At 47.3% G+C, this 22,503-nt stretch overlaps 1 protein-coding gene and 1 pseudogene across 2 annotated transcripts in view; one reads left to right on the top strand and one right to left on the bottom strand.

The window, feature by feature from the left end:
* The window catches only part of ANKRD33B (ankyrin repeat domain 33B), a 63,447-nt gene extending 45,131 nt beyond the window's left edge, over positions 1-18,316 (bottom strand). The window contains exon 1 of one of the 2 annotated variants that reach the window (XM_037063008.1): positions 17,823-18,316. In XM_037063008.1, coding sequence (XP_036918903.1) covers positions 17,823-18,203 — 381 coding nt within the window. In that variant the 5' untranslated portion in view covers positions 18,204-18,316. The remainder of the gene's footprint in view (positions 1-17,822) is intronic. The other variant, XM_037063007.1, reaches the window with a different exon arrangement.
* LOC118998688 (proteasome subunit beta type-5-like) lies at positions 2,177-2,911 on the top strand (annotated as a pseudogene).
* Positions 18,317-22,503: the final 4,187 nt, after the last annotated feature.

Raw genomic sequence — 22,503 nt, 5'->3', positions numbered from 1 at the left:
TGAGTTCCTCGTGGACAGAGCCTCAGGGCTTGTCCCCCAGTGCTTCTCCCTCAGGAGCCTGGCATGGAGAACCATCAGTGAAGATCTGGGAAATGTGATTGATGGAGGCATCTGCTCCAGGTGAGGAAGGAGGAGAGGGGCCCTAGGAGGGAGGCTCAGAGGCACTGTCCTGTATCCAACCCTAGATACAGGAATAAACCGCAGTTCTGACTTATTCATGCCCCATGTGGTACCCTCAACACCATGTAGAAAACCATCAAACACCACAGGCTAACACCTTCTCTTCCTCAGGTCACCTCAAACACCTATTAGGCAGGCCGCTTGCTGGTCAGCCAGACGACGGAGGCTGACAGAAGAGGCCACAAGCTCCCCAGGAAGTGCTTTCTAGTTCTAGGGCTTTCTCCCCGGGTTTCCTTTCACAAGGGCAAAGCCTCATGCTCCACAAACCCACATAATCACATTCTTAAATTTCCTGTGTCAAATGGAAATGACCGCTCACACTTGAAGTCAGAGCCAAAAAACTGATGCTTCAAGACACTAGAAGAGGAGCCCACATATGGATTTGTCAACCAAAGGCAATGTGTGTGAGCCTCACTTTCCAACACTCTATGCCTCCACGAAATAGCTGATGGTTCAGTTATACAAATACTGAAAAGGTTAATCCAATGAAGCAGAAAGGGACAGATGAGGAATTTCACTACAACCAGTCATTCAGAATCACTGGCCCAGCCCTGGCTGATGTAGCTCAGTGGACTGAGCACAGGTCTCTGAACCAAAGGGTCGCTGGTTTGATTCCCATTCCAGAGCACATGGCCTGGGTTGTAGGCCAGGTCCCCGATAAGGGGCAAGCAAGAGGCAACCACACACTGATGTTTCTCTTCCTCTCTTTTTCCTTCACTTCTCCATTCTCTAAAAATAAAAATCTTTTTTAAACTTAAAAAAAAGAATCTTTGGCCTTAAACACCTGCCCCCTTGAAAGAGCACCAAATTTCAAAAGATTACTGAAACTTGCACTTCCGAGTGAAATTAGGTCTTTTTTCTTCCCTCCTTACCTTCCTTGCCCAAGTCTCCTTCCTTCTTTACATTCCCGCCAGCTCCCTCCCTTCATTCTGCTCTGGCCCCTCTGGCCCCTCTGGCCTTCCAATTGTTTCAGAACATTCCAGGCATTCCCACCTCATGGTCTTTTGTTCTTACTGCTTCCTCTGGACCACTCTCCCCCCAGACAGCCGTGCCATAAGGCAAGAAGACTTTCCCTTCCTGCGAGTCTTCACACTAAGGCTCCCCTCAGCAAGGAGGGGGATGTCATCAGCCCATTACTGACAACGCCTACATGGCTTGTTTTACCTTTTCTCCTCAGCACGGAACACTCCTTCACTTGCTAAGCACTTCACATGTGTCTTAACCATCTTGTTTCCTGTTTTTCTCCCCCAAAAGCACGTGAACTCCATCTGAGTAGGAATGTCTGTCTTGTCCAATGCTAATGCATGGTGCAGGCCACAAGCATTCAATAAGTACTCGTATTTGTTAAATAAATAAACCCATTAAAGGGAAAGGAAGGCAACTTCATGCAGAATCAAGATGCATGTTTAATGCAAATTGTTTTCTGTGTTACTTCTCTTATAAGGAAGAATTGCAGTGTTTTTTTTTTAGTGTTTCTAGTTAATATAACTCCCTTTGCGATCAAAAACGTATGCACAGTTTTTGGTAGACTGTGCATTGCTCTATCTTGCTAGGTATGAAATGGGTCATCTGTGACTCCTCATCAGCTTCATTACCAATTAAACTTCCAATGAGCATGTGGTGGTGGCCTCCACGTGTCCCCCTGGCACTGGATAAATGTGGAGTGACAATCATGAGGCAAACTGCGTGCAATGTGGAGAGAATGTGCCATGCCTCTTGGGGTTAACCTCATATTACATTTTTAAAAGCACAGCTTGTCCTATTATGAATATTTTCCCAGAGGAAAATATAGTCGAATGTTAAAATTCTAGCAACAAACACTCCAAGTGAGAAGTGCGGACTGTGCTGGGAACTCTAATTAAGGGCTCTTCTCATTTTACGGAATAGCAGCACCTCAGGAGAGCTGGTAGACAAAATTTCCTACTAAGCTGCACATTCTTTGACTTTAGAAAACACACCTGACAAGACATGGTGCCGGCCAGAGTGTCATAGAACTCACTACTGATGAACCAGCACGTGATTTTTAGCCTCAGAGGTTGTGTGGAGCTGTTGGACCTGGGTCCAGGTGGTCCCAGTGATGGGCTGAGCCTGGCAGCACCCAGCAGGGTATACCAAAGGGGCTGAGAATTTAAATGCTTCATGGAACCATCACTCTGGCCTTCAAGCTTCAATGTGGAGTCATTGTTGCAGTGGGTTCTCAGCCACAGCGGGTACCTACCTTGCTTCTCAGACAATAAAGGTGGTAGACATCAGCCCCTACCTACTGGGCACCATGGCTGAGGACACAGCAGACTGTAGCTTCTGGGAATGGCTATTGGCTCGGAAACACCAAATCTGTGAGCTTCGAAACAAGGAACACATCTCAGGAGCAGCTGCCTCCAAGCTGCCGGCCAACATAGTTTATCAGTATAAAGCCATGGGGCTCTCCGTGTGCTTCATGATCTGTGGGTGGGGTAAGAGAGGCGTCTACTACGTGGACAGTGAAAACCAAATCTCAGGGTCCGCCTTCTGTGCAGATTCTGGCTCTGTGGATGCACATGGGGTCACGGATCAGGGTCCCTCCTATGGCCTATGGGAGGAACAGCTGTCAGAGGCCCACTCAGGAGGTGCGGTCAACCACCACCATGTCTGTGAGGGTGGCTGGATCCGAGTCTCCAGTGATCAAGTAGCTGATCTACTTGACAAATTCTATGGATCTACCCCATGAAGGAGGGTGGATGTAGCTGTCGTGTTTCTTGGGATGACTGTTGTTGTGATATGGGTACAGTTTCCCATTCTATAGTGGAGGGGTCCCCAATTGTACTGATTGTTTTTTTAAGCTGTGGTGCATTGACCTCTATGTGCTACCCGTTGTTAATGAGCTGCTGCAAAGGAAATGATTCGTTTTACCTTCTTGGGTGTTAACATTATGCTACCCAACCTAAAATAAAACAAAAATAAAACACTTGACAAAACTTTTAGTAAGAAGTGGCAGAAGAGAGCAACCAGGCATGCCAAACACTAGATCCCTGTACAACCTCAGGAATTTCTCCATATAAAAAAGCACTCACATTCACAACTCGAACAATTTTGCTGACTTTATTCTATGTTTCAGTGATTTTTCAATCAAGGCATGATTTTTCCCCTGCATCCACCAAGGGGGTATTTGGCAATGTCTGGAGACATTTTTGGTATTTGCAGGGGGAGGTGCTACTGGCATCTATCAGGTAGAGACCAGGGATGCTGCTCAGCATCCTACAATGCACAGAACAGATCCTCACAGCAAAGACTATGCAGCCAACAGCTGTGAGTACTGACAAGGCTGAGAAGTCTCAACACAATGAAGGCCATCAATGAGAAACCTACAGCTAACATCACAACCAGCGAGGAAACACTGCAAGCCTCTTCTCTAGCATCTGGTACACAGCAAGGATGCCCACACTCACCATTTCCAGTCAACAGTACTAGAAATACCAGTCAGAGAAATCAGGCAAGAAAAAGAAGCAAACAACATCCAAATCGAAAAGGGAGACATAAAATCATCTCTGTTTACAGATGACATAATCTTATAGAGAGCCCTAAAGACTCCATCAAAAACTCTCAGAACAAATACACAAGCTCAGTGAAGTTGCAGGGTATGAAATCAACATGCAAAATCAGTTCCCTTTCTTTACACCAACCAAGCCCTGGGCACAAAGGAACTCAAGAAAATAATCCCATTTATGATAGCATCAAAAAATAAATAAAATACTTAGGAATAAACTTAACCAAGAAAGTGAAGATCTGTACACCGAAAACTATAAAAATTGATGAAATAAATTGAAAAAGGCACAAATAAATGGAAAAATATCTTGAATTATTTCCAATCATAAATTGGAAGAATTAATATTGTTAAAGTGTCTGTAGTCCCCATAGCATATACTGATTCAACACAACCCCTTATCAAAATTCTAGTGGTTTTTTCACATTAATAGAAAAAGAAGTTCTAAAATTTGCATGTAACCACAAAAGACCCGCAAATAGCCAAAACAATCTTGCAAAAGAAGACTAGAGTTGAAGGCATCATGATTTGTGACTTCAAATGATATTACAAAGCTACAGTACTCAAAACAGTGTAGCACTGACCAAAAAAAAGAGAAAACGTTATGACACATAGATCAATGGAACAGAATAGACAGCCCAGAAATAAACCCAAGCATGTGTGGTCAATTAGTTTTAGACAAAGTCACCAAGAATACACAACAGGGGAAGGATAGTATCTTCAGTAAATGGTACTGCAAAAACTATATATCCATATACAAAAGAATGAAATTGGACCTGTATTTTACACTATCCACAAAACTGTATTTTTAAAATCAAGAGTATATAACTAGCAGCAAGAAATAGTATCCCAGTTTTATCCAGCAAGCTCCTGTGTGCAACAAACTCTACTAGACTGAAGAGGATATAAACAATGATGCTAAAGATCTTTGCTCATGAAGTTTATCAAGTTTAGAGAGAACATAAAATAATATTATAAAAGGAAACAGAAGGAAAGGAGTTTCTTAAACAAGTTGCAAGTGGGAGTTCAAAGTCAAAGAAGCCATCCAAAAAAAAGGCGGATGAAAGAAGTGCATGGGGAAGGTGACACCTGAGACAGACTTGCAGAAGCGAGGGGGGGTAGGTATGTGTTCCAGGGAGAATACCAATCTGCCAAGGCTGGGAGAGTCCAGCTTCTGCAACACAAACGGAGACAGTGGAACATCAGGTATTCAGCCCCACAATAGTAGGGGCCTAGAAAGAAGAGTTTGCAAAGATGATACTGTTGTAATACAAGCCACACATATGAAAATAATTCAGAAGTGGTAGCAGAACAGAATGGAAAATGTTCAGATACAAGAAACCAGAAACAAAGTGCAGCATCTGTTTAAATGAGACATCTCAAAGCCCCAAATTAAAGGGGCAGTGAGACCCCAATGAAAAGTGATGGGCCATCACCAGGGACTTCACAGTGCTTGGAAAGTGACCGGATGGGGGAGGTGAGGGAGGCTGGGCTGACTCCACGGTTGCAAATAGGGGCAACTAGAGGCATGGAGGCAACCAGAGTCGGCTATGTGGTTTGCAGCCCCTGTGCGAAATGAGAATGTAGGACCCCCAGTTCAAACTCATGAATGTCAAGGCAGCAACAGCAGAGCATCACACCAATGACTGGGCACTTTTAGGCACAGGGCACAGGACTGCACAGGTTGCCCCGTCACAGAGCTGCCTTTGGAGGCAACAGAAACATGCCACAAAGTGTGAGCAAAGGTGTAGGGAGTTGTGCTACTAACATGTAATGCACAACATGCCGGAAGGTTATCAGGAGAAATCCCACACTTGACCTCAAATGCAGGTTCAGGAAAGTGGTCCCAGGCCAAGAGCTGGCATCAGCTATACAAGCTGGGGGATTCTGCCAGCAGGTAATGTTCCCAAGGGAATGTGTGAATCAAGGTTCTCCAGGGAGACAGAAACTGCAGGAGACACAGGCATATACCCTTACTGGGTACTTCCCAAGCCCCTGCCAGAGAGCCAATCAAGGGCAAAACCAGTCAGGACCCGCTCTCAACACAGCTACTCATCACAACCCCCCAAAAAATACACACACAGGAGGAAGAACAGAGTGAGGGGTCAAACGAGCTGGAGGACATCGACCTCCACCTTCTCAAAACAGAAACCCAGGGCTCCTTAGGAGGAAGAGAAAACCTCCAAGGCTGAGCTGACCGGTTAGTCAGAAGATGTAAATGTGAGCCACAGGAGGTTCTCAAAGGTGAGCTGCATCGGAACCCTTGGAGGGTGTGTTGAGCCCAGTGCAGGCTTCCAGACTCCTGTCCGGGCGAGTTCCTAAGGCGCTCAAGTAGAGAGGAGTAAGAGGATCGATCACAGGGCCCAGCACTCGAAGTGCAATACGTCAGGCTTGGGGCTTTGCACACTTTTTGAAAACTTAATTCCTTGTCATACATGGTAACTTATAGAAAATTTCTTGTAAGACACTGGAAGGTGGAACTGGCACATGTGACATTTGTCATCTCGCACATGGCTGGCACTGCCAGGGATGACATGAATGTTGCATTTATCCACTTACTGAGTAAAATGTCAAGAGAAGTTGATATGAAGTTACAAAGATTGAGTGTTTGCATAAAAATCCTGTTATAAAGAATATAAAGAAAGTAAAGCCGTGGCTGCTCAGGGTTGGAGGCGCTGAGGGCAGGGGCAATGGCTGAAGACTTCAAGGCTTCTATCCGGGGCCACGAAAATGTTCTAAAATTGTCCTGATCTTTGCATGTAGCTGTGAGTATGCTAAAAAAACAAACAAACAAACAAAAAAACAAACACTGAACTGTGCACTTTAAATGGGTGAATTGTGTGGTATGTAAATTATATATCAAAACAGCTGGCTTTAAAATATTCATTCTTCTTTACTTTCCCTTTCAAATTATTTCCTTTTACTTTGCATTTGGTGCATTTCCTATCACTTAGAACTTTAAGGCCTTAAATTAGCTTTCTTTAAAAATATTTTTTCTATTTTTACACATCCTATGACTACTTCAATTATTTAATTATAGTCATTTAAGCATTTTTTTAAATCACAGAAGAGTATACTTCCATATTTTTAGAGATGGAGATCATCTACAGGTGAACCCACCCAATTTTCCAGGTAGAGATCTTGGGATATTCTTCTTAATCCCCCCCAAGGATATGTTCATTGATTTTAGGGAGAGAGAGAGAAACACGGATATGGGAGAGACACATTGATCGGCTGCTTCCCATACGCAACCCAACCAGTTATCGGTGTTATCGTCCCACAGCATAGGTGTTGCTATGTGCCCTGACCAGGAATCAAACCCCCAACCTTGTGTGCGCAGGACAAGGCTCCAACCAACTGAGCCACCCAGCCAGGGCAATCTTGGGCTTTTCTGAGTACAAATCATGCTCACACAGTTCTATTCAAATACTGAAAAATTATATGACTCTTCTGCAACTGGAAGATGTTTCAAATACATAACCTAATTATTCCTTCAGCACTTGATACTGTTTTGCTACAGACAGAATGTCTACACGCTCTCCCGAAATGCTCATGTTGAAATTCTAACTTCCACTGTGATTCTGGTAGGAGATGGGGCCTTTCGGGAAGTTTGGGTCATGGAGGGAGAGCCCCATCATGGGAATACTTTGCCTTTCACTTTGCATTTGGGGCATTTCCCATGACTCAGAATTTAAAAGCTTAACATGCTTCTGCCATGAGAAGACACTGAGAGAAGGCGACCATCGGTGAACCAGGAAGCCAACTCTCACCAGACAACGCATTGCCAGCACCCTTACCTTAGACTTCCCGACCTCAGACCTATGAGAAATAGATGTCTGATGTTTATAAGCCACCCAGGGTATGGTATTCTGTCATAGCCATCTGAAAGGACTGAAATATGTTTTAATAGCAAACATTCAGTAATATCCACTCCTGGGGGAGCGGTCTTTTTCCTTTTTACAGAGACATTTTTCTAAAGTACTCATGTTATTGATAAGGAAACAGCCTCCATGAATTTGCTAAAAACTCTTATGTTGACATCAAGCCCTGACCAGCTGGCTCAGTTGGTTGGGCATCATCCCGCAATGTGAAAGGTCACCAGTTTGATTCCTGGTCAGGGCATATGCCTGGGTTGCAGGTCTGGACCCCATCAGGGCACATGAGAGAAGCAACCAATCTGTGTTTCTCTCCCCCTCTTTCTCCCTGCCATCCCCACTCTCTAGAATTAAATAAAATGCTGAAATAAAGAAGACTAGAAAAAAAGAAAAGAAAAAAAGTCAAGCCATCTGCAAACCGGTAGATTAACTTGCCAGATGCAAAAAAAGGTTGATCCTTTTTTCAGTTATTTTCACTGAATTAACATTAGGAAATTTTTTAAGTTAACAGTACCGTAAGTATTCCTGGATCCAATAAAATTATTAGTAGAGTTACTGTAAGTCACTCCCTTTAACAAATGAGATAAGGTTTTTAAAAATTAACTCAATACACTTGTGCCTCATCCTAAACCAACCCAATGGATTTAGATTTGTTTGTGCCCAAGAAAAATTTTAATGATTTCTATTAAAAACAAATTTTCCACAGCTTCCATGATACATTTTAAGTAACTGAATTTGTTTAGAGAAATGTATTTATTCCCCTTTTTGTGGACAGCAGTGGAGACTTAACCCCTAACTCCGGACTCTTGCCCCATGGGCCCTCCTGATCAAGCAGTCCCCCCGTCTCCCAAACTCTCCCCACCCAATGTGTCTGTCGCTTCTCTGCCTTATGACTCTCTTGTGTGATAAGAGTCCAAGCAAAGCAACAAAGGCAAATGCTGCTCTCCCAGTGGGGATGTCCCCAGATGGTACAACTTAATAGCTTTGCTCCAAAGTTGGGTTTCCAAATTCTGCTAAAGGAGGAATTCTGTGGTCTATGCGTCTTTTGGCTTCACTGATAATGACACTTTGCGTGTGGTCCCAACACAGAAATGACCTTAATAGGTAGGTTGACCAACTACCCTGGTTTGCACAGGGGTTTCCCGGGATATGGGACTCTCAGCTCTAGGCCAGCTGGATGAGTTGATTTTCCTATAAGGCTAACACACATCTGTGGAAAAAGACTTGCCATCCATGATAGCGCATGGAGTATAAGCCTGGGACCTCAGAGGTGGCCTGTTGTAGCCCAATCTTCATCAAAGGAGGATGTGTGCGTGACAAGACATGACATAGTTACTTGTTCTCCTGCTCCTCGGTGCCTCTTTTGTCCCCTTTCGCTGAGGATGAGACAGGTCCCCCAAACCACCTAGGTCCTCTGAAGCACAATGGTGAGAGCAGGGAGGTGCGTGTCTAGGTAACAAAAGGACGCCACGATGCAAACACTGAGCTTCCGAGTCCCTCCAGCTGAGTCCTAGTGCACCCTGGTGCTGCTGCAAATGGATTTCATTTCCCAGAAGCCCTCCCATTATCTAACGCCTACGTAAAAAAAAAGCCCAACTCACAGCGCCAGCAAAACTGACTCAGGAGCTCTGTCACCACCGCTATTTTTAGCACAAGACTCTGGCCCCTCGGGTTTAGAAATACAAAAGCTGGGGGGGGCTAGAAGGAAGAGATACAGACTGATCTTCCTGATATGAGCAGGGAGGGCCAGGCCCTTTGGAATGCCTGGCTCCACAATGTCAAGAAACAGAAACAGAAAGTTGGGGAACCCACTGCACTGCTTATTTATAGCAGAGCAAGTGGCAGAATCGGTCCCTGAGAGCCCCAGGGTGGACAAGGGCTCCAACTCCAGGGCTCTTTGCACTAAATTTTACCCATGATAAATGCTGAAGAAAGAAATAAGGCCTGTAAGAAAAAAGGTTTGTCACCATCTCTGGCCTCACTGCCTTCCTTTGCCTCCTTGAAATGCTCTCCTCTTCATCATTCAAGAGTCTGGATCTTTCCCCTTCCCCTCTGAGCCACAGACGGCTTCCACTCCTAAGGCAGCATCCTGGCCTCCAGCCACCGTTCTCAAAGATGCTTCCCAAGAGACACCAACACACGGCCCCGGCACACTTCTCTGCCCTTTCTCACCTCTCCTCACTCCCTGGCTTCATTTGCATGCATGGCACTGAGAGCCGCTTTCACTGTAGTCTGAACACTTAACATGAGATCTGACCTCTTACCACATTTGCATGGTTACAAAGGGGTCCTCGCCAAGTAGACGTGATATTTTCTTGATGGCTCCTCTTTGGTTAAACATTGGCTTCCACCTTTTCCCTTGACTGGAATGGAAAACCATCTTGAGGTTAACTCACCCACAGACACAATAGCTCCACTCACTAAGTGCCTCTGCTGTGGCAGGCACTGTATACAAGTTACTCATTTATTCCACCTGGACCTCTGTGAGGTACTGTTATCTCGTAATAAGCGTCCTCATTTTCTAGATGGGACTTTGGAGAAAACTAAAGATCTCATGACTTGTCCACGATCACATAACCCACCTAAGCCTGCCATCTTGGGCACCAAACCTGTTTTCTATTCTGAGAAATGTTCTGGAGCCTTTCCAACAAGTGTACAGGCCAATCGCCTCAAACCCCCGTTAATGGCTGATTCTGGTCCAGTCTGTCTAGGGAGGGGCCTAGGATCCTGCATTTGGGAAAAGCCTTTTAGGCGATGCTCAGTAGCAATGGCTCAAACAGCCCATACTCCCAGCGCCTCCCAGCCTCACATATTAACTGGGTCTGATCCTGCTTTAGTTTCCAAATGAGGATCTACTCACGAAGGTAGGGATGCAAAAGGAAGGCAATACATGCCCTCTTTCACTGTTTTCCAGTATTTTATTGTGATAAAATACATATAACATACAATTTACTATCTTAACTGTTCCTAAGAGTTGCCTTCCTTCATTTTTATTGAACTCTCAATTTCAAAATAGTGCTGGACCCACAGGAAGTCGCCCCTTCTGGGACCCTCCCCAACACCAACCTCTTGCATAATTAACGGTACAAAAGCACGGCCACGAGAAGGACATGGCTAAGACCACAGAGCTCGTTCAGATGTTACCTCATATACGCGTGTCTGGGTCTGCGTCTGTGGTTCCATGCCCTTTCGACCCAGGTAGAGCTCCCTGTAACCACAGCCACAATCTATATGCAAGGCTGTTCCCTCACCACAAGGCCCCCACCCTTCCTGCTATCCCATTAGCGTAACTAACACCCACTTCCCTCCCCAAAGCCCTAACCCAGGCACCTCCTAGTCTGTTCTCCATCTCTATGTAAATGGAATCACACAGCATTAATCCTTTGAGATGGACTTTTTTCACTCAGACTAATTCTCCTGTCTGACTTTTGTTTTTAACCAACTCCATGCGTCCTCCCTTATCTCAGGAAATGTGCTCTCATAAATGTATTTAATGCCCTTCGGTGGGCAGCACCCATGATCATGGCTCCCGCCCCTTCCTCAGCCTCCCTCCCCACCACCCGCCTGCACCTCTCAGCTGGACCGTCCCTCGCCAGAGGTGATTTCTCACTCAAGACTTAAATCTCAGAAGCCAGGGACAAGTGCTCCATTCTCCATCCCAACACATGCCCACTTGGGATCAGGATACCCACAGCTGACAGAGACACGCCTCTGGAAGCACTCGTTTTTACGTAACTTTGGAATTGCTCTCCACCACTCCAATCCAATTTTGCCGCTGACCCAACAGTCACTCGGGATTTCACATTTGCTTGATTTAGTAGAAGTAAATAAAATCCACCTTCAACTGTCTTTCTTCAAATTTAGGAGCACCATTTAAAAATATTACCCCTTTCAAATTCCTTGATGTACACACACACTGAATGACATCAAATATTCTTAATATCCTACCACCTGTTACAATCTAACCTCACCACACACACGCGCACACCCCCCATGCATCCCACCAGGTTGTCTAGAGGAACTACCTCCCAATCATCTTGAATAAACATATTTTCTTTGTTTACAAATTTTAACAACTTCTCTAAATCCTTATTTCTTTTAATTAAAGGAAACTATGTATAGTTTTTACATATGTAACTGTTTTGACTCAATTTAGAGAAATCATAGAACATTACACAGTTCAGATTTAGAATCACTGGCCCAGGAGGCTGTAAAGCCAGTCTCAAGAAATATCAAAGAAGTTTCACACAGACCATACTCTCTGAATTATGTTTAAATTTTTTTAAAAGCTTAAAAATATATATTTAAAAATCTTTACATAATTCTAAATAACTTCTGGGTAAAAAAGAGGAAGTCATAATGTAAATTAGAACAGAACAATAATAAAATACTACATTATCAAAACTGGTGGGAAAGCCCAGGTTGGTGTGGCTCAGGGGTTGAATGCCAGCCAGCCTGCAAACCAAAGGGTCGCCAATTTGATTCCCCATCAGGGCACACGCCTGGGTTGCGGGCCCGGTCCCCAGTGCGGGGGGCACAAGAGGCAACCACACATTGATGTTTCTCTCCCTCTCTTTCTCCTTTCCCCTCTGTCTGTAAATAAAATCTTTAAAAAATATATCAAAAAAAACTTGTGGGAAAAACAAAAGTGATACTTTGACAAGAAATTATAGGCAAAATTAACCTGAAAGAAAAAATAAGAAAAAGGAAACCAAAAATTGATGGCGTAGTGAAGAAACAGATCAAAAGCAAAAGCTGAATAAATACTTTTGACAATATTTGTCACAAAAAGGAAACAGCACAATCTTAAAAATATAGAAAAACACCCAGGCTGGTGTGGCTCAGTGGATTGAGTGCCGGCCTGTGAACCAAAGGGTCACCGGTTAGATTCCCAGTCAGGGCACATGTCTGGGTTGTGGGCCAGATCCCCAGTAGGGGCCGAGGCAACCACACATTGATGTTTCTCTCCCTCTCTTTGTCCTTCCCTTCTGCTCTCTAAAAATAAATAAATAAAATCTTTTTTAAATTTTAACAAAGAGAAAAACAGGATGTATCACAATTATAGCAGAGCTTAAAAAGAGAACTATAAAATGCCATAGGTTTATTAACCTTTAGAACTTAGAAAAAAATGGGACAGTTTCCTAGAAAAGTAAAGATTACCATAACAGATTCAGGAAGAAAGGGAAAAGCTGAGCAATGCTGTAACTATTAAAAAGCTACTGACCTCAGGCTCTGCTTATTATGGCTTGAATTTTAGTAATTTACAATTAGTTAAATAATGCTTATAGCTTTTCCTGTAGTGTAGTCATATCTATCAGAAGTTGTCATTCAAAATAGTTTTGATCTATAGTCTATATAATATGTTAATATAAATGTTAGATGAATAAATGGGATTCCAAGAAGTTTGTATACCCTATTATTTTAGATTTTTGTAACACCTTTCCCATTCCTTTACAAGTATAAGATGGAAAAGAAATTGGGTGTTCAAAATCAACCCAACCACCCCAAATTCCTAGCTGGGCCATTTCTCAGGTGTAGCCACGGGGCAAAGGTGGAAAGCTCAGAAGCCCCTCGGGGACGCGTGCTGGTTTAAAGGAGCATCACGAGGAGCTCCAGGGGCGCTCTAGAACCTGACTCTCTTGTTATTCTAGATGCCCTCTTCTCAGAGCCCCACTTTCATCAACCAGTAATGATGTGGACCAATAACCCTAAAATCCATTCTGGCCCAAAGCCAGTGCCGGCGGTCCTAAACTTCTAAAACCTTCATTCACACAAGCATATAAAAAGCAGTGTTTAATGTAGCCCTTTCCATCAAAATTAAAGCAGGCCTTCAAGAGCAGATAGACGCTTATTGATGCTGGGTGATTAGGACAGGAAGGATCTTAGTACCCGCTACTTGGGTACCTATCTAAAATTTTCCTTAATAAAAATAAATTAAAAATAAGTAAATAAACACTATGGTTAGTGAATAACATCCTATACAAACAAAAGCAAATTCACACTTAAGAGGGTAAACTTGCTTCGGCAGAAGTGACATTGAACTTTACTGGCTCCACTTGTTGTCCTGGAACCCTGCTCTGCCATGGAGAACACTTGAAGCCCAGGCCAGCCTGCTGGGGGATGAGAGAGCACATGGAGCAGTCACCCCAGCCAAGCCCTTCCCCCTTTCTGCCATCCACAGATGACCCCAGTGAATGCAAATCCAGGATCAGCTGAGCTGGGCTGCCCTTAGCAAAATGTTTGCTGCTGTATACATTTGTGAGGTTTCGGTTATTTGTTAGGCAGCATTGCTGTGGCCATAGATAACTAATACACTTGTACGAAATCACATGGGGTACTTTTTATGATAAAATGATGAATATAAATTATACATTTGTCCAAACCCATGGAATGTACACCAAGAATGAACCACAATGCAAACTATGTACTTTGAGCAATAATGATGTGTCAATGTATTATAGATTCATTGATTATAACAAATCTACCACTCTGAGGGGATGTTGATAATGGGAGAGGCTGTGCATGCGTGCAGATGGGGTATTTGGGAAATCTCTGTACTTTCCCCTAAATTTTGCTGTGAACCTAAAACAGCCCTGACTGGCGTAGTTCAGTGGATTGAGTAGGGGTCTGTGAACCAAAGGGTCACAAGTTCAATTCCCAGTCAGGGCACATGCCTAGGTTGCAGGCCAGGTCCCCAGTAGGGGGCACATGAGCCTCTACCACACATTGATGTTTCTCTCCCTCTCTTTCTCCTTCCCCTGTCTCTAAAAATAAATAAAAAAATCTTAAAAAAAAAAAAAACATAGGGGCCTTTCCATGGCTACTAGGCCCAGAGCACCCCAGCCACAGTCAGTGGAGGGAAGAAGAGGCTGACATCTGTCAGCCTGCCCATCACAAGCCCAGGTTTTCCCAGGCACACTTCAGCTGACACACTTCTCTGCACCAGCCCCTTGGGCCCCCTTCTCCCTCCTCACCCCCTTTCCCTGTGCCCGATTCCCCTCAACGCACATATGGAGAGGCATGAGGCCAGCACTCACTTTCTGTACTAACCAGTGCACACGCAGGCCACCAGTGCTGAGGCCTGGAAAATGCAGAATGACGGGATGTGAACTCCAAACAACTCGCTTCTCATTTTAGAGACAGCCAAGTCCAAACTTCATACATCTTCTGTAACCTTCGAAAAACCACCACGGACAACAAAACTTTTCATGTTATCTGTCAAGATCAAGGTCCCCATCAGAAGTACACATCCTTAAAATATGGAAGCCCCTCAGGCGTAAGGGGAGATACCCTCCCATACTGGGTGTGTGGTATAGACTTCGCTAGCCAACAAAGCGAATGGGTGGAGGGACCTGTGAAAAATTTCCCTGAGGCCCTGGAATTTAAACATGCCCAAGAAGAATTCCGTACACCGAGACAAGGGGTACAATATTTTAAATAACCTGGGCTTAAAATCTGGTTCAAAGCCTGTCTGACATTCCAGCTGCCCTCTGAACAACAAAGACGGCACAAACACTTCCTTCGGCTGCAGTGCCGTCTGCGGAGCTGTCGCCACCCTAGAAATAATAGGTGGAAGAGAAGAGTTAAGAAAAAGAATTATGGCAGCTTTCACTGTCCCTAGTTCACAGGGGACGAAACAACCACAACCTAAAAGACAGCGAGCATACACTTGGACTGCTACTGGAGAAATAGCTGACACATTTACATGCTGCGTACTAGACTATGCAATCCTTTTAGAGGAATCAACATTTTAGAAGAAACAGTGTGAGCTGAGCCATAGCTATCATTCTACCAGTCTCAGGACCAGGAAAGAACGTATTTTCTTAAACAAAACACATCTGATCCTTAGTTACTCAAACCTAATGAAATATCTGTCAGCTCACACAGGGACCCTTCCTAACCGACCAGACACCAGCAGCTTGACAAATACGGCTCAGAAAAGCTGTCAACGCTTTGAGACATTTTTCTTCCAGGAAGCTGGCCGTGGGCTACACCTGCGGGCTGTTCCTTCTGTCGTTGATACAATGAACTATCCTTCTTCTCCACCAAAGCTCTGCGGCAGGGGTGTCCAACCCTTTCAGGGGTGTCCAACCTTTCTGGCGTCTCTGGGCCAACCAGTAGAAGAGTTGTCTTGGGCTACACATTAAATACACAGACACTAATGAAAACAACCCCCCCAAAAAATCTCTTAATGTTTTAGGTACATTTACAATTTTGTGTTGGGCTGCATTCATAGCCATCCTGGGCTGCATGCGACCTGCGAGTCTCAGGTTGGACACCCCTGCTCTAGGGCTTTCTGTGAGGTTTTTACTGCCACAAATCATGGTAACGTGTTGACCACCCAAAGGGCTCTTGCACCTACCACTGCCTATTCCTAGATGCTCTCCCCCAGATATCCTCTCTATGTCTTTGCTCAAATACCACCCTCAATCCCTGAACTCCTGGATGGGCCTTACCCAGCTCCAGGTGCTGCTGGCTTAGACTGGGGAGGAGGAAAGACCTCCCAAGAAGGTGTCCCTAAGAACCTGCAGGCAGTGAGTGAGTGAGTTTTGTGGCCCCAAGGTTGGACAGCAGCATGCTGGAACCAGTTTGTTCCCCAGTTCCCTATTTCTCACTCAGCTACCCCAGGTCAGCCACTCATCAGCCTCTCCTGCTTAAGTCCCCACCACACCACAAGCAACCACACTGCACCTGCCTGCCACTGCCTCCAAAAGTCTTTGCTTTACCTGAGATAAACCAACTACACAGGGTCCCACCAGTTCCCAAGCCAAAAAAAGCACCTGTCTTCTGTCAGCTGTGGGCTCCTGAGCAAAAGCACTTGCAGTCCCCAATTTGAGCTATGCTGACACTGCAGATGTCCCTCGGGCCGGGAAATGTGACAATCAGGTGAGACTGCTGCTTGTCCCTGCAGCACATCAAGGGGCACTTGGCCTCTGTGTTCACTCTGTGATTTTTCCCTCCACGTGAGTAATGGCTTGTGTTCTACGAGCCAGTCCTCAAGTCTTTGCAAGCCAACTTGTTCTTTCCTTTCCTAAATGTTTCTTGCTGTCTCTGAGTCTTGGCACAACTAACCCATAGATATCCCGCGCATCTCTGCCCAACCCCACCGCCCACCCCCCACCCCCCACCCCCACCCCCGCCTGCCCCACGGACGGGGGCAGGGGAGAGCGCCAGAGAGTGCAGTGGCCCTGGGGACACCAAGTCGAGGAGATGACGCTGGCTGGTTGCCACGCGGGTCGCCCGATGAAGGGGGGCGGGGGGGGCGGGGCGCGGAATAAGCAGAAGATCTGGGAAGAAACTCTGAACCTGGGTGGCCTGAAGGAGCCGCTTAGCTCTCTCGGATGTGGACGAGAACAGGCAGGAGCGGCAGCAGCGAACGACTGAGCAGGGCGGGTAGTTGAGGAGGTGGGAGGAAGGGGTTGTCCCTTACAGGCGAGAAGAGTAATGGTGAGTTTCTTGCTGTCTCTGAGTCTTGGCACAACTAACCCATAGATATCCCGCGCATCTCTGCCCAACCCCACCGCCCACCCCCCACCCCCCACCCCCACCCCCACCCCCGCCTGCCCCACGGACGGGGGCAGGGGAGAGCGCCAGAGAGTGCAGTGGCCCTGGGGACACCAAGTCGAGGAGATGACGCTGGCTGGTTGCCACGCGGGTCGCCCGATGAAGGGGGGCGGGGGGGCGGGGCGCGGAATAAGCAGAAGATCTGGGAAGAAACTCTGAACCTGGGTGGCCTGAAGGAGCCGCTTAGCTCTCTCGGATGTGGACGAGAACAGGCAGGAGCGGCAGCAGCGAACGACTGAGCAGGGCGGGTAGTTGAGGAGGTGGGAGGAAGGGGTTGTCCCTTACAGGCGAGAAGAGTAATGGTGAGAGGGGATCTGGGTTGGAAGCCTCTCACTGGGATAAGTCAACCTGGAGCAAGAGCCCCAGGAATGATCCAGCGACCAGAAGGTTAGGGGCGGGGGGGGGGGGGGGGGGGAAACCAGAAGGAAATGATGTGAGGACAAGGGATTAGCTGAGTCTCCCTCGGGGTTGTGACCTCAAACAAATCAAACTGGCCCCACCTCCAGCCAGGGACTGGCAGGCCACCCGAGGCTTCACTTGCGCCTCACGCCCAAAGAGCGAGAAAAAGGCACTCCTCGCAGTGGAAAAGTCTCTGGGGGACCTGGACAAAGTCGGGATTTGCCTGTGCGGGGAGTGGAAGGGACGGCGGAGGAGACCCGAACTCAGCGGAGATTCCTGCTTACCCGGCCATTAGGATCGGTCTCCTGCACCTCCTCAACGCGCGGTCCCCGCCGCACCAGTGCCTTCAGCAGTCCCACGTTGTTCGTGCAGGCGGCGCTCAGGAGAGTAGCCGCCTCCGGGAAGCCCTCTGAGACTCCCTCTGGGATGCTCTCCGCACTCCCGTCGCTGTACTCCTCCTCGCTTAGGGTAGGATAGAAGGAGTCGTCCGAGGCGATGCTGCGGGTGTCGGGCAGATGCGAGAAGTCCTCGTATTCCTCATAGTTGGTGGGGTCTTCCCTGGCCTTCGTTTCCTGAGGTGGGGACGGAGGCTGCGGAGACACGCAGCGCCCCCCGCCGCCGCCGCCGCCGCCGCCCTCCGGCCCGGGCCCCGCCAGCAGCACCATGCGGGCGGTCGGCCAGGGCTCGGGCCGGGGGCCAGGGCAAGAGCTGGAAGTCTGGAGCTCTGGAAGCCTACCGAGGTCACCGCCCCTTCTCCCCCTTCTCCCCCGCGATTCCAGGAGAGCAGAGCTCTGCGCGCTCCAGGGTGGTGAAACTGGCACCTGGCCGCAGCGCGTGGTGAACTAAAGTAACTAGATGCTGGAGAGAACCCCTCAAAGTGGGAGGAGCCACTGGTCCCCGCCAATGGCAGCAGCTGCTGTGGGCGGGGACCCGCGGGGAGGCGGAGCGTAGGCGGGTGTCTGGGGTTCCCAGCCCGCGGGAGTCCCCAGCGACAAAAGTTGAGAACCCAGGAGAGGCTTCTTTGCACTGCAGGGACAGCGGAAAGGCTGTTTTGCCCCAGAGCTAAGAAATGCACGCGCAGACCTAGAAGGGGTAACCAAAGAACCCGAAAGCTGAGGTGAAGGGCGGCAAGTGGCCCCGCCCTCCCCTCCGGCAGCCACTGGGATGAGGACTTAGTTGGAGGTCCAGGGACAGCGTTACTGATCATGAACGTCCAAACTGTAGCGGCTGGCGCGCCCTGGGTGTCTCGTTTCCAGCAAAGGGGGGGAAAGTTTCTCAGCGGAGGCATCGAACCCATTTGTCTCCTCAGCGGGAGTCTAGGCTCCGGGGCTATTCTCACTCAGGGTTTAAGACCGGGGAATCCTAGGGGCACACTGGACACCGAGGATAAGTCCGGGGGCAGGGGGGGACGGGAAGAGTGGGAAGAGTGGGTGGGAAGAGTCTGCTCCGGGCCAGAGCCGTGAACAATTCCCCTTCCCCCACCCCTGCCCCGGGCCAGAGCCATGACCGATTCCCCTTCCCCCACCCCTGCCCGACGTCACCATGCCCGGGACTGGAAGTCCAGAAGGATTACCAGATGAGACTGGGACCGGGCGCTGACTCCTCCGCTGGCTGCCAAATACATTGAGCAGGGCCAGGCCAAAGGCGATGGCCTATGTCCCAGCCAATGCAGCCCTCCCTCGCACTGGAACTTAGCCTCTTTGCGCCAGGAGCCCCTGACCTCCATTATGGATCTTTGCAGAAAGGCTGTGCATGCAGGCGCGGTAGTGGGGGCACACCCCGAGCTGGACAGGGTGTGCTGCCTCATTGACAAGAAACTGTGGGTGGGGACCATGAGATCACAGAGGAAATACCACTCCTCTCACTGTCCCATCTCCCTCCTTTCCTTCCTTTTTTTCAATAGCTCTTGATATTGTGCTCACTGAAAAGTTTTCTGAGGCTCCTGGAGAATGAAATGCCAATCAGACACAAAATCAGACAATAAAGTGCTTTATTGGGGTTTGCCTGCCCAGTGACATCCCCCAGCTGCAGAATGAAACTCACACCCAAGCAAGGAATGTGGTGCGAGAGGGGGCGGTATTTTCATTGGCTCTCTTCCTGGGAGCTAGGGATTGGTCCCCTTTGGACAAAGCGGCAATGTATCATTGGTGGTTCTCCTCCAGCTCAGGTTCTATGCGGATAAAGCCCGCCTTTTCGGCTCTGATTTGACCTCAGCTGTCTTCTGCTCCCCCCCTTTGTAGTTCAGCCGCCATTTTGGACTGTAGTTCAGCTGCCACTTCCCCCTACCCCACCCATCCTAACACTCACCAGTTGCCAAACCCCGGGGGCACAAAGGTCAAAACAAGGGTAGATATACCAAGTAGGGACAAACCTGGATGGGCAAGCTAAGGGCCACGGAGGGAGCCATGGTCCCAAACATCCCAGGCAGGGTAGGGGAGTGAGGAGTGAACTAGGAGGCCTATTGGGCCTCCGATGTTATCAGCGGCTCCCGCATGGTCCACCCACGGTGGACCCGTGGGCCTCCAGTGACCTCCGCAGAGCCCAGGAGGACAGCGACTTCTGGTGAAGGCTACATGCCTGAGCGCACCCTGAACTGGAAGTGACCTCAGAAACACTGGCTTCCTCCTCTACTCGGGGCTTTCTTTCCAAAGCCAAAAATAGTCCAAACCATGGTTTGCTTTTTATACTTTTTTCTATAACTGGCCATATTTACATAAATTCCCACTGGGAATTCCCCCCCTCTCAAGGTTGACTGTTGTTTTGGTGTTTCCAGAAGCTTGAGTGAAGTCAGGAAATTTACAAGTTGCAATGCTCCCCTCCCAGAGCAAAGTTGGGTTTGCTAGCCCCCTCTCTCCCTGGGAGATTCTGCTCTGTGCCTCTGTGTGGTATTAAAGTGATTACCTGAGGGGTCAGGGACCAGTGGATGGTGCTGGGGGTCCTTTGGGCAGCTGCAGCCTTGGAGTGAAACACTGGCCAGCCCCTCGGCCCTCATCACCCAGTCACCAAGGCTCAGAATTCAGGCTCTGTCTTCAGAATGCACCATTTCCTCCTTTCCCTCTCAGAAAGTTGAGTGCAAATAGCACTTAAGAGGTTTTCCCTTTAAAGATAAACTTCTAGGACAGACCTTTCCAAATAAGAGCTAATGGTTTGTGAGTGATGCAACTCCAAACCCAAGGCGATCATTTTCCTGGTTTAGAAATGTGCCTGGTGACAACCCCCCCCCTACCCCCCAGCACCTCCTGACACCAGAAGCTCCAGAGGCCTCGGAGTTCATGCCTCCAGTCACCTTCTGAACCACCCTGGGTATTTTCACCAGAGAAACAATTGATTTCCAACATTGCTACAAGAACACAAAATTCGGCACAGGTAGTAAAGTCCACATCTATTTATTGTGGGTACAAAAATCTACATAAGGGGAGAGAGCACTTAATCAAAATTGCCAAAATACTCAGAATAACTTTAAAATCAATAACATTTTGAAAAAGTGGACTCTATCCAAGAATTTATCATTTCAATGAACTATTTTAATTTATGATTTTAAAGTCAATTACAGTTCATATATATCAATTACACAAATTGTTGATTTAGTTGAAAAGCATGTCCTTGGGCCATTAAAAAAATTAACCACTTCAGTTATATTTCTGGAGCAAGCCACATAACTGCATTACCTACAAGAGGAGGAGCTTTCAAACTTTCAGGCAATGCGTTTGAGGACTGGAAAGGGAACACACCTGGAGTGGTGCTCAGCCAAATTTTGTTTGGAAAGAGAAGTTGGGGAAGGGGTTCCTAATTGGGGAGCAAACCCAAACCCACCCCACCATTCCTAAAATATTAGGGTCCCACCTCCAGGGCTAGAGTGACTTTAAACTTTGAACATTGTTTGGAATTTAGCACACGGTAAGTGTTAACTTCCATCACTACTAAAATTAAAGCACCCATTGCCCCGATAATACAAACTGCTTTGCAGAAGCTGCTTCTTCAAATTTGTTGCCCTATTTGCAGAGAGAACTAGCCCTTATGAATGAAAAATGCCTTTTTTCCCCTGCATGAGAGGCAGTGCGGCTTAAGCTAAAGAGCAGACTGGTTGTCAGACAGATTTCCAACTATGGCTCTACTCACTATTACGCTACAACCATAATAGTGATGTCTATTACTACAGGTTTCCCAGTGTTTATCTGACCAATCACCTACTCTTTTCCCCCCCACAAGTTTTAGAGAAATCTTTTATTTGCAGATAATGAGACACACCCTTTGTGCCTTGCACCCTGCTTCTCGGGCACTAACAACTGCAGAACCAGAGCCACAGCCACCATCGAGGGCAATTTGCCTTTTTAAAGATCAGAACCACATGCATACACTCTGATTTGTTACAGTTAATGATACAAAATATGCAGGAACCAACTGTTACATTCTTTAAAGGCTAATTTCCCCCATCCTCTCTCACTTAGCCAAAACACTGGGCTAAACTAACAGGTGAGTGAGATAGATACATTTGCTGCTACAGAATGGAACAATGGTAAACTTCCCCCCTTCCTGTTGTTTGCAGTATCCTGATTAAAATGAATATTTCAGAGAATTTGCACATCAACAGTTCAGGAGGCTGCTGCTTTGATGGACCATATAAGCTCCTATGAAACCACAGTCATGCCCTGGCTGGCATGGCTCAGTGGATTGAGCACCAGACTGTGAACTGAGGGGTCGCTGGTTCAATTCCCAATCTGGGCACATGCCTGGGTTGCAGGCTGGGTCCCCCAGTTAAGGGCATTCAAGAGGCAGTCTGTCACATGTTGGTGTTTTTCTCCCTCTCTTTCTCCCTCCCTTCCCCTCTCTCTAAAAAATTAATAAATAAAATCTTTGAGGAAAACACAAACACACACAGCCACGTCCGCACGAGTTGGGAGACTCCATAGAACATGGAGGGCCTTGCAGGTAGTAGGCACATTGCTCCCAGGGGTCCTGGCTGGC

The sequence above is a fragment of the Sturnira hondurensis genome, unplaced genomic scaffold (assembly GCF_014824575.4).
Source record: "Sturnira hondurensis isolate 20B ecotype Veracruz unplaced genomic scaffold, ASM1482457v3 Scaffold0014384, whole genome shotgun sequence".
Lineage (NCBI taxonomy): Eukaryota > Metazoa > Chordata > Mammalia > Chiroptera > Phyllostomidae > Sturnira > Sturnira hondurensis.
The sequence above is the reverse complement of the archived record's forward strand: the minus strand, read 5'-3'. Positions and strand labels throughout refer to the sequence as shown.